The 13,178-nt window shown below is 44.9% G+C and overlaps 1 protein-coding gene across 1 annotated transcript in view; it reads right to left on the bottom strand.

Annotated features, from left to right (window-relative positions):
* Positions 1-13,178, bottom strand: part of LOC124709827 (hemicentin-1-like) — a 432,676-nt gene that overhangs the window by 73,331 nt on the left and 346,167 nt on the right. Inside the window, exon 10 of the mRNA XM_047240877.1 lies at positions 1,786-2,088. Within this exon, the coding sequence (XP_047096833.1) occupies positions 1,786-2,088 (303 nt within the window). The remainder of the gene's footprint in view (positions 1-1,785; positions 2,089-13,178) is intronic.

Genomic DNA, 13,178 nt, shown 5'->3' with positions numbered 1-13,178 from the left:
CCCTCCTTATCAGTCAACCTAATTTCTAACATCCTGCTATAGAACCACCTCTCAGATGCTTCAATACTATTTTTTCCGGTTTTTCCATAATCAATAATTCACTTCAATACAATGTTGCGCTTGAGACATACGTTCTCAAAATTTCTTCCTCAAATTAAGGCCGATGTTTGGTGCTACCATACTTCGTTTGGCTAGAACCGCGCCCATCGCTTACTCTAGTTTGCTTTTTATATCTTCCTTGCTCCAATCATCATATGATATTCCTCATAACTCTCTCCTTTCATAGGTTGTGTCTCAGTCTTAATTTTTTTAAAAGTTGATATACTGTTATCGAGAGTAATGTCATAATGGCCTTTATGGTGCGTTTAGCTTTCCTAAAAGTAAAGTGATCGTCATTTAACAGATCCTCTGCTTTGGGGCTCTACAGATGCAGATTGTCAACCATTTTCCGTCGCTCTAGTATCTAATCGAATAGGCAATAAAATAATATTATAATTTATATGGAGTGATAAGGAAGGGCGGAGTTATTCACAAAATCGACGAGGCGAGGAATACAGGAAACACCATGACAAGTGACTGTAGGAGGATGCAAGATGACTTGGACAGGATTTGCGATTGGTGTAAAGAATAGCAGCTAACTCTAAATATAGATAAATGTAAATTAATACAGATGAACAGGAAAAATAATCCCGCAATGTTTGAATACTCCATTAGTAGTGTAGCGCTTGACGCAGTCACATCGATTAAATATTTGGGCGTAACATTGCAGAGCGATATAAAGTGGGACAATCATGTAATGGCAGTTGTGGGGAAGGCGGATAGTCGTCTTCGGTTCTTTGGTAGAATTTTGAGAAGATGTGGTTTGTAAAGGAGACCACTTATAAGACACTAACACGACCTTTTCTTGAGTACTGCTCGAGCGTTTGGGATTCCTATCAGGTCGGATTGAGGGAGGAAATAGAAGCAATTCAGAGGCGGGCTGCAAGATTTGTTACTGGTAGGTTTCATCATCACGCGAGTGTTACGGAAATGATTCAGGAGCTCGGGTGGAAGTCTCTGGAAGAAAGGAGGCGTTCTTTTCGTGAACCGCTACTGAGGAAATTTAGAGAACCTGCATTTGAGGCTGACTGCAGTACAATTTTATTGCCGCCAACTTACATTTCGCGGAAAGACCACAAAGATAAGAGAGATTAGGGCTCGTACGGAGGCATATAGGCAGTCATTTTTCCCTCGTTCTGTTTGGGAGTGGAACAGGGAGAGAAGATGTTAGTGTGGTACGAAGTACCCTCCGCCACGCACCGTATGGTGGATTGCGGAGTATGCATGTAGATGTAGATGTAGAATGCTACGCTTGATACATTTGTTCTCAAAATTTCTACCTCAAACTAAGGCCGATGTTTGGTGCTACCATACTTCGTTTGGCTATAACTGCACCCATCGCTTACTTTAATTTGCTTTTTATGTCTTCCTTGCTTCAACCATCGTATGCTATTCCCTATAACTCTCGCCTTTCTCAGGTTTTGTCTCAGTCTTAATTTTGTTAAAGTCTATGTATCGTTATCGAGAGTAATGTCATAATTGCCTCTATGGTGCGTTTAGCTTTCCTAAAAGTAAAGTGATCGTCATTTAAGAGATCCTCTGCTTTGGGGCTCTACAGACGCAGATTGTCGACCATTTTCCGTCGCTCTAGAAACTGATGGAGTACGCAATAAAATAATATTACAAAGTAGTCTCCGCCAGGCACTGCACAGTGGCTCCCGGAGTATTAGATAGGCGTGGACTCACCGGCGGGCACGATGTGGAAGACGCAGGGCACGGCCTGTGCGCCCAGCTCGTTGCGGCCCCAGCAGAGCAGCGTGCCGTAGTCGCGCTCGCCCATGGGCTGGTACTGCAGCACGGAGCGGCCCGGCGCCGCGGCCGTCACGCCGGCGTCCAGCGGGCGCGTCTCGGAGGCGGCGGCGCTGCTGTTGAAGGCCCAGCGGAAGAGGCGGGCCGGCGGGCGCGCCTCCACCTCGCACGGCACCTGCAGCACCTCGCGACGCGCCGCTCCCCACACCAGCTGCTGGCCCGGCCGGCACTCCGGCGCGACTGCGGCCAAAACCACGACGCGCCGCCTGTAGCCTATAGCGGCTCGTGTGCGCTCACCCAGCTAATGTCGCTGCCGAGTGTAAATGACGTCAGCACCAAAAGCCACATTAATCTACAGACTGTTCAATAGATCAGTGCCCAAACACGTATTACTGCAGACCCAACAACAAACATAAACTGCCTGACGAAAAAAAAGTCAAGCACCCAGATGGTACAGTGACACGACAACGTGCAAATAAACGGTGAGAGATGGTTAGACATTCCGGTTAACTTTACAGGGTGTTACAAAAAGGTACGGCCAAACTTTCAGGAAACATTCCTTACACACAAATAAAGAAAAGATGTTATGTGGACATGTGTCCGGAAACGCTTAATTTCCATGTTAGAGCTCATTTTAGTTTCGTCAGTATGTACTGTACTTCCTCGATTCACCGTTAGTTGGCCCAATTGAAGGAAGGTAATGTTGACTTCGGTGGTTGTGTGACATGCGTCTCATTGCTCTACAGTACTAGCATCAAGCACATCAGTACGTAGCATCAACAGGTTGGTGTTCATCACGAATATGGTTTTGCAGTCAGTGCAATGTTTACAAATGCGGAGTTGGCAGATGCCCATTTGATGTATGGATTAGCACGGGGCAATAGCCGTGGCGCGGTACGTTTGTATCGAAACAGATTTCCAGAACGAAGGTGTCACGACAGGAAGACGGTCGAAGCAATTGATCGGCGTCTTAGGGAGCACGGAACATTCCAGCCTATGACTCGCGACTGGGGAAGACCTAGGACGACGAGGACACCTGCAATGGATGAGGCAATTCTTCGTGTAGTTGACGATAACCCTAATGTCAGCGTCAGAGAAGTTGCTGCTGTACAAGGTAACGTTGGCCACGTCACTGTATGGAGAGTTCTACGGGAGAACGAGTTGCTTCCGTACCATGTACAGCGTGTGCAGGCACTATCAGCAGCTGATTGGCCTACACAGATACACTTCTGCGAATGGTTCATCCAACAATGTGTCAATCCTCATTTCTGTGCAAAAGTTTTCTTTACGGATGAGGCTTCATTCCAACGTGATCAAATTGTAAATTTCCACAATCAACATGTGTGGGCTGACGAGAATCCGCACGCAGTTGCGCAATCACGTCATCAACACAGATTTCCTGTGAACGTTTGGGCAGGCATTGTTGGTGATGTCTTGATTGGGCCCCATGTTCTTCCACCTACGCTCAATGGAGCACGTTATCATGATTTCATGCGGGATACTGTACCTGTGCTGCTAGAACATGTGCCTTTCAAGTACGACACAACATGTGATTCATGCACGATGGAGCTCCTGCACATTTCAGTCGAAGTGTTCGTACGCTTCACAACAACAGATTCGGTGACCGATGGATTGGTAGAGGCAGACCAATTCCATGGCCTCCACGCTCTCCTGACCTCAACCCTCTTGACTTTCATTTACAGGGGCATTTGAAAGCTCTTGTCTACGCAACCCCGGTACCAAATGTAGAGACTCTTCGTGGTCGTATTGTGGACGGCTGTGATACAACACTCCATTCTCCAGGGCTGCATCAGCGCATCAGGGATTCCATGCGACGGAGGGTGGATGCATGTATCCTCGCTAACGGAGGACATTTTGAACATTTCCTGTAACAAAGTGTTTGAAGTCACGCTGGTACGTTCTGTTGCTGTGTGTTTCCATTCCATGATTCATGTGATTTGAAGAGAAATAATAAAATGAGCTCTAACATGGAATGTAAGCGTTTCCGGACTCATGTCCACATAACATATTTTCTTTCTTTGTGTGTGAGGAATGTTTCCTGAAGGTTTGGCCATACTTTTTTGTAACACCCTGTATATCAGTCATGTATGAGATGGCACGTTCAAATCAAATGTGTGTGAAATCTTATGGGACAACTGCTAAGGTCATTAGTCCCTAAGCTTACACACTACTTAACCGAAATTATCCTAAGGACAAACACCCTTGCCCGAGGGAGGACTCGAACCTCCGCCAGGAGGCAGCCGCACAGTCCGTGACGGCAGCCCCCTAGACCGCTCGGTTAATCCCGCACGACTGAGATGGCACGAGTTAATGTATTAATGATTATTAGACCCGATAATGGAACTTGGAATTTAAATGACAGGTACGACACTGATTCCAATGTCACTTCTAACACTCTACACTTTCAACCATTTGATTTGATTTCTAGCATGCTGAAGTAGTTGTGTGTTTAGACGAACAAGAGGCCATTCGAAGCGGGCGGGCTCTCGAAGGGGAAAACAAACCGCCCCTGTGGACGTGCGGGTGGCTTCCTTCGCGACCGGACCCACCAGTACCACAGAGAGAGCGGAAAGAAGGGACTATTGTGCACCGGATCGCGGATGGCCGTACCGCCGTCAGCACGGTTCCAGGTGGTGGGACAAAACACCGAGGCTCTGCAGCTATTTCAAACCTCAGGACCCTTCCTCCATTGTTCCCCCCGTCTGTAGCTAGCAACCACAGGGCGATGTGTATGGCTTTTCCGTGAGTTGAGAGACTTACTAGAGCCATTGGCAGCGCCTCTGTGATAAGTATATGTTCCGGTCGGAAGTAACCTTTCTAGCTTGAAGTATTATTGCGTGGCTGGTAACATTCCAAGACATTGCCTAGAAAAGTATGATGTTTTTTCCTTTTTGTTTTCACACGGCGGTGAAAATGCACCAGCGGGAAAGTTACCAGCCATCATTTGTCGATGTCCTGTGACAAAGCTTCTCAGTCTGACGTTTTACCTTCAGGCCGTGGTAAGTCAATTGACTGGAGGAATGGTCTCATGGTGCTTCTGGAGATATACTTGTAAATGTTACTAAAATATACACTGAAGAGCAAAGGAGACTGCTACACCTGCCTAATATGTGTAAGGCCCCCACAAGCATGCAGAAGTGCCGCGACGTGACATGGCACAGAGTGCTGGAGGGAACTGACAGCTGAACCCTGCAGGGCTGTCCATACATTCGTAAGAATGCAAAGCACATTGCAAGGCATTCCAGATATGCTCAATAATGTTCGTATCTGGGGAGTTGGTGGGCAGAAGAAGTGTTTAAAATCTAGACGTGTGCGGTGTCGCGTTGTCCTGCTAAAACTGCCCAATCGACATGGACATGAATGGATGCAGATGATCAGCTAGGATGCTTACCTACGTGTAACCTGCCAGAGTCGTATCTATACGTATCTAGGCTCCCATATCACTCCCACTAGACACGCCACATACCATGATAGAGCTTCCACTAGCTTGAACAGTCCACTGCTGACATTCAGGGTCCATGGATTCATTAGGTTCTCTCCATACACGTACACGTCCATCGCTCGATACATTTTAAAACGAGACTCGTCCAACCACGATGCATGTTTCTAGTCGTCAAAGTCCAATGTCGGTGTTGGACGCCGCAGCCGAGGCGTGAGGCTTTGTGTCGTGCAGTCGTCAAGCACACACGAGTGGACCTTCGGGTCCCAAAATCCATATCGATACTTTTTCTTTGAACAGTTCGCACGCTGGTATTTACTGATGGTCCAGCATTGCAATCTGCAGCAATTTACGGATGGGTTAACTTTCGTCAAGATGAACCATTCTCTTCCGTCATCGTTGGTCCCATTCTTGCAGGATCTTTCTACGGCCGCAGCGATGTCAAAGATTTCATGTTTTAGTGGATTTCTGATATTCACGGTGCACTCGTGACAGGTCGTACTGGAAAATCCCCACTTTATCGCTCTCTCCGATATGCTATGTTCCATCGCTCGTGCGCCTTTTATAACACCCGTTCAAATTTGGTAACCTGGCTCTGTAGCAGCAGTAACCGATGTAACAACTGCACCAGACACTTGTTATCTTATACAGGCTTTACTGTAGGCAGTGCAGTATTCTGCCTGTTTACATATCTCTGTATTTGAAGACGCATACCTGAACAAGTTCCTTTGGCGCTTCACTATATCATTGATAAGTGTTGGCAGTAAATTTAGCGACTGGCCGAAAAACCTTACACATGTGGTAAACACGCGTCATAAAGAGTAGAGTGGGGTTTGGCACACTTAGGCTATGTGCTTTGGTGAGAGAGGAGCACTTAGGCTTGGTACATTGGAGAGAGCGGATGACTTGGCCTACTCTGGGAGGCCACTATATCCGTGATCCTGAATTTAGGGAACCCTCGAGTAGTCACTTTGACCCAGAAGTGTGCTTGACTTCACTGAATGTCTTCTTTCTCCTTTGGCATCACTGTATACTTGACATTTGAGTCAATGGTTCGATAATAACGATCGAAAACGAACATGATCATCCCCCTCAGACACCTGCAAACAGTTAGGTGTAATAAACATTTTGGCCGCTTATACACTACTTGATTTCAGTTAACTGTATTTAGTAAGTTATAGATTTCATTTTTGATGTGCCATTAATCAAATAAATCATTAATACATTGTAATCCACGATTATCCTTCCATAAGTAATTAACCACTCCCTTTCCGTAGGCATGATCTATAGAAAGGTAGATGAGATCCACTGACGACACACTGCTTAGGGTCCTTCTTAACATACCACATTCTGGGTGCAGCAGATTTTCAGAAAGTCAAACAGAGAAGCCCTTGTACAAAGTCAAATGCTTCATCCGTCATCATCAGCACTTAGACTTCAGGTGACCACTGATGGTTAGGAAGGACTTGTGTGCCTCCATACTTTGTATGCAGGCAGTTCTAATTGACGTACTAAGGATGGGATTTGCCCGAAAGGCATCAATCTTAAACATTTTTGAGTAACAGGTCTACATCTACATCTACATTGATACTCCGCAAGCCACCCAACGGTGTGTGGCGGAGGGCACTTTACATGCCACTGTCATTACCTCCCTTTCCTGTTCCAGTCGCGTATGGTTCGCGGGAAGAACGACTGTCTGAAAGCCTCCGTGCGCTCTCTAATCTCTCTAATTTTACATTCGTGATCTCCTCGGGAGGTATAAGTAGGGGGAAGCAATATATTCGATACCTCATCCAGAAACGCACCCTCTCGAAACCTGGCGAGCAAGCTACTACGCGATGCAGAGCGCCTCTCTTGCAGAGTCTGCCACTTGAGTTTATTAAACATCTCCGTAACGCTATCACGGTTACCAAATAACCCGGTGACGAAACGCGCCGCTCTTCTTTGGATCTTCTCTATCTCCTCCGTCAACCCGACCTGGTACGGATCCCACACTGATGAGCAATACTCAAGTATAGGTCGAACGAGTGTTTTGTAAGCCACCTCCTTTGTTGATGGACTACATTTTCTAACCACTCTCCCAATGATTCTCAACCTGGTACCCGCCTTACTAACAATTAATTTTATATGATCATTCCACTTCAAATCGTTCCGCACGCATACTCCCAGATATTTTACAGACGTAACTGCTACCAGTGTTTGTTCCGCTATCATATAATCATACAATAAAGGATCCTTCTTTCTATGTATTCGCAATACATTACATTTGTCATTGTTAAGGGTCGGTTGCCACACCCTGCACCAAGTGCCTATCCGCTGCAGATCTTCCTGCATTTCGCTACAATTTTCTAATGCTGCAACTTCTCTGTATACTACAGCATCATCCGCGAAAAGCCGCATGGAACTTCCGACACTATCTACTAAGTCATTTATATATATTGTGAAAAGCAATGGTCCCATAACACTCCCCTGTGGCACGCCAGAGGTTACTTTAACGTCTGTAGACGTCTCTCCATTGATAACAACATGCTGTGTTCTGTTTGCTAAAAACTCTTCAATGCAGCCACACAGCTGGTCTGATATTCCGTAGGCTCTTACTTTATCAGGCGACAGTGCGGAACTGTATCGAACGCCTTCCGGAAGTCAAGTAAAATAGCATCTACCTGGGAGCCTGTATCTAATATTTTCTGTGTCTCATGAACAAATAAGGCGAGTTGGGCCTCACACGATCGCTGTTTCCGGAATCCATGTTGATTCCTACATAGTAGATTCTGGGTTTCCAGAAATGACATGATACGCGAGCAAAAAACATGTTCTAAAATTCTACAAGAAATCTACGTAAGAGATATAGGTCTATAGTTTTGCGCATCTGGTCGTCGACCCTTCTTGAAGACTGGGACTATCTGTGCTCTTTTCCAATCATTTGGATCCCTCCGTTCCTCTAGAGACTTGCGGTACACGGCTGTTAGAAGGGGGGCAAGTTCTTTCGCGTACTCTGTGTAGAATCGAATTGGTATCCCGTCAGGTCCAGTGAACTCTCCTCTATTGAGTGATTCCAGTTGCTTTTCTATTCCTTGGACACTTATTTCGATGTCAGCCATTTTTTCGTTTGTGCGAGGATTTAGAGAAGGAACTGCAGTGCGGTCTTCCTCTGTGAAACAGCTTTGGAAAAAGGTGTTTAGTATTTCAGCTTTACGCGTGTCATCCTCTGTTTCAATGCCATCATCATCCCGTAGTGTCTGGATATGCTGTTTCGAGCCACTTACTGATTTAACGTAAGACCAGAACTTCCTAGGATTTTCTGTCAAGTCGGTACATAGAATTTTACTTTCGAATTCAATGAACGCTTCACGCATAGCCCTCCTTACGCTAACTTTGACATCGTTTAGCTTCTGTTTGTCTGAGAGGTTTTGGCTGCGTTTAAACTTGGAGTGGAGCTCTCTTTGCTTTCGCAGTAGTTGCCTAACTTTGTTGTTGTACCACGGTGGGTTTTTCCCGTCCCTCACAGTTTTACTCGGCACGTACCTGTCTAAAACGCATTTTACGATTGCCTTGAACTTTTTCCATAAACACTCAACATTGTCAGTGTCGGAACAGAAATTTTCGTTTTGATCTGTTAGGTAGTCTGAAATCTGCCTTCTATTACTCTTGCTAAACAGATACACCTTCCTCCCTTTTTTTATATTCCTATTAACTTCCATATTCAGGGATGCTGCAACGGCCTTATGATCACTGATTCCCTGTTCTGTACATACAGAGTCGAAAAGTTCGGGTCTGTTTGTTATCAGTAGGTCCAAGATGTTATCTCCACGAGTCGGTTCTCTGTTTAATTGCTCGAAGTAATTTTCGGATAGTGCACTCAGTATAATGTCACTCGATGCTCTGTCCCTACCACCCGTCCTAAACATCTGAGTGTCCCAGGCTATATCTGGTAAATTGAAATCTCCACCTAAGACTATAACATGCTGAGAAAATTTATGTGAAATGTATTCCAAATTTTCTCTCAGTTGTTCTGCCACTAATGCTGCTGAGTCGGGAGGTCGGTAAAAGGAGCCAATTATTAACCTAGTTCGGTTGTTTAGTGTAACCTCCACCCATAATAATTCACAGGAACTATCCACTTCTACTTCACTACAGGATAAACTACTACTAACAGCGACGAACACTCCACCACCGGTTGCATGCAATCTATCCTTTCTAAACACCGTCTGTACCTTTGTAAAAATTTCGGCAGAATTTATCTCTGGCTTAAGCCAGCTTTCTGTACCTATAACGATTTCAGCTTCGGTGCTTTTTATCAGCGCTTGAAGTTCCGGTACTTTACCAACGCAGCTTCGACAGTTGACAATTACAATACCGATTGCTGCTTGGTCCCCGCATGTCCTGACTTTGCCCCGCACCCGTTGAGGCTGTTGCCCTTTCTGTACTTGCCCAAGGCCATCTAACCTAAAAAATCGCCCAGCCCACGCCACACAACCCCTGCTACCCGTGTAGCCGCTTGTTGCGTGTAGCGGACTCCTGACCTATCCGGCGGAACCCGAAACCCCACCACCCTATGGCGCAAGTCGAGGAATCTGCAGCCCACACGGTCGCAGAACCGTCTCAGCGTCTGATTCAGACCCTCCACTCGGCTCTGTACCAAAGGTCCGCAGTCAGTCCTGTCGACGATGCTGCAGATGGTGAGCTCTGCTTTCATCCCGCTAGCGAGACTGGCAGTCTTCACCAAATCAGATAGCCGCCGGAAGCCAGAGAGGATTTCCTCTGATCCATAGCGACAGGTAGATGCTATTTTTCCTGACTTCAAGTTCAATAGGTAATGGTTGGATTACCTTTGCTGTTGTTGTTTGTCATGACGCATCTAGGACTGGTCTGGAAAGTTTTACATCACGTGAAGTTGTAGCATTTCGTACTGTACATTTGGCCGAAATTGTTATATTAAGTGAAGGTTATTATCTAGTACCTTATGGTCCATTGTCACTTAATTGTAGGACTAGACGTAAGATTAATTCCGATGAAAAAATTTATATTTGGTCCAAAATAAGTGGTACCTCTAATATGGAAGATTGTAAATTTGTTGGTGATTGTATGATATATTATCATTAATAAATACTACACATTGATCTTGCCAAAAGCCGAGAAGCGATTTTATTCTTTTGTAGCACCACACCTCACTCAGTATCCTGCTCCCTGCTCCCCCCCCCCCCCCCCCTCAGGGGCCTCTCACAGTAGATATGCTTGCATGTGGTTACGCAATCCACTTATCAACGACGGCGCCCAAGCGCCCAAGCGACCAAGCAGCGTGCGCTTGTATCTTGGGCTATAAATAGCTGCTGATGCAACTTCGCGCATTCATTATATGAATAGCATTATTCAACAATGGGTCGCCGTTTTGGATATCGCCGTCGCAGACGAATGCTGGTGTATAAACAGCTGGCCAGCTATCATTCAAATAAGTCTTGTCACAAGTACTGGGGTATCTCGCGAGGCAAAAATAAATAAATAAATAAACAAATTAATAAATAAATAAAAATGTTCAGATGTGTGTGAAATCTTATTGGACTTAACTGGTGAGGTCATCAGTCCATAAGCTTACAGACTATTTAACCTAAATCATCCTAAGGACGAACACACACACACCCATGCCCGAGGGAGGACTCGAAACTCCGCCGGGACCAGCCGCACAGTCCATGACTGCAGCGCCTGAGACCGCTCGCCTAATCCCGCGCGGCTCTCGCAAGGCGCAGCTATTTCACATCTGCGCCTGCCATCCACGAACATACAATGCACTCACTGCAACGTTCTGTGCAATACCACACAGTTGGTTGGCGACCACAAGCTGCCGGACTACGAGTTGTGGCCACGTGCGTAGGCTGCCGTTAACAACACAACACGAACGACTGCGTCTGGACTGGTCCCATGACTGTGAAGCAATGACCGCTGATAAATGAATCGCGATTATACACTACATCGGATGACTATCGTCGGCGAGTATGGCGGCGACCTGAGAAGATGTCCCATTCTTCCAACCTTTGTTAGTGGCACAGTGGTGTTATTACTGGCATGTGGGTGGGGGGAGGCTTCGGCTATGACTTCATGTCATGGTTGGTAATAGTTGACGAAACTCTGTGTCACAAGAGTGCGTCACTGACATCGTACCTCCTGATACATAACCTCTCATCCTACAGAATAGTGGTACCATTTTTCAAAAGGAAAAGGCTCATCCAGAAACTAAACTTGTCTCTACGAACTGTCTGCATGATTTTCTTGTACTTCTATGATTAGCATCATCCCTAGATCAATAGAACGCGAGTGGGACGAACTCGGATGTCAGCTGCGTCCTAGTGCCAGCATTCAGGATATCGACGATTAGTAACGACAGCCGTGGACCAGGTTGCATCAGAAGAGGTTACAGCCTGTTTATGACAACTTTCGCTACGGAATCGGTGCATGCATACAGACCAGAGGGAGTGTAGTGTCATTGATGTTGCTTCGTTCTGTCCAGTTCTTTCAAAATTTCAGTCGAATACTCAATCACAGAAATAACATTATATACCCTCTCACACCATGGGGAGTTTCGTCTTCCTCTTCTGGGTGCTTTACTCCTTCTGTCTGGCAGCATATTCTCATAAGCAAGCAAGTGTCAAGAACCGATTTTATATATCCTTTCACATTCACTCGTATTTCAGGTGACGCAGTTGTTGTGATCTCTCCCGTAGACTGTTGTCAGTAACCTACAGTTACATCATAGACACACTCTTTCAAAAAACAAAAGTAAAAATTGCTAGCAATAAGTCTTTGCAACAAGCAACACCCACAATAACTATGAAAGACAAAAAATCAGTAAAATATGTAGCCTTACCATATATAGGCCCACTTTCATATAAAATTTCCAACTTATTCAAGAAGAAGAATGTCAAAATTAGTTTCTCTACCAATAACAAACTCCAACAAAGAGTCATACACTCACTCCCACACAATAGCATACCCCATAAAAGATCTGGAATTTATAAACTCAAGAGTAACAACTGTCCTAAATTCTACATTGGCCAAACAGGTAGAGCTTTTGAAACAAGATTCAAGGAACACCTTGATGCCCTACGTCTGAAAAATCTAAGCAAATCTGCTTTTGCCACCCATCTTGCAGAAAACAATCGTACAGTTGAAAATATAGAAAACAACCTGCTGATATTACACCTCAAAGACAAAGGTTTCACATTGAATCTCCTAGAGGAGATTGAGATTCATACACATAAAAACAGGTTCCCTGATCTCATTTTGAATGAACAGACAGAGTCAGTTAACACCCCCTTCTTCAATAACTTTGAAGAAGTTTCTACTTTTTTAAAATAACTTAAGCCCAATATCCCATCAAAAACATTCAGTATACAGGCCCCAAAAACTGTTTATATGTCATTGAAAAATTGCATAATGAAAACATGTGCATTGCATATTATGTCATATATTAGAATTTATCTCCTACTATTGTAACAATTAATTAGTAACACACAATAATTCTGTACTACATATCATGTTTGTAATCTTATTTGTGTGTAATTTTATTTATTCCGTTTTAGATTAATTTCATACAATAGCAAAGAGATATTTTACTGTACCCATATCGACTATACAGCATCTGTAAGTTAACATCGTTATGACTGTAAGCTCTTTGCAAATATTGGTCTCGTTTGTAATGTGAAGCTGGGCCACGTTTTGTAAACGTTATTCGTGTGTGCTGCGTGTGTAATTAAGATCATGAGGTTGAAAGTGACGTCCATTGACTGGAATAGCACTCACATAGTGCATATTGAAAAGTGTAAGCTTGCGTTCGAAAACATAAACGCACTAATATTTCGTCAGGCAGAACTACACA

Source organism: Schistocerca piceifrons, chromosome 1, assembly GCF_021461385.2.
Source record: "Schistocerca piceifrons isolate TAMUIC-IGC-003096 chromosome 1, iqSchPice1.1, whole genome shotgun sequence".
Lineage (NCBI taxonomy): Eukaryota > Metazoa > Arthropoda > Insecta > Orthoptera > Acrididae > Schistocerca > Schistocerca piceifrons.
The sequence above is the reverse complement of the archived record's forward strand: the minus strand, read 5'-3'. Positions and strand labels throughout refer to the sequence as shown.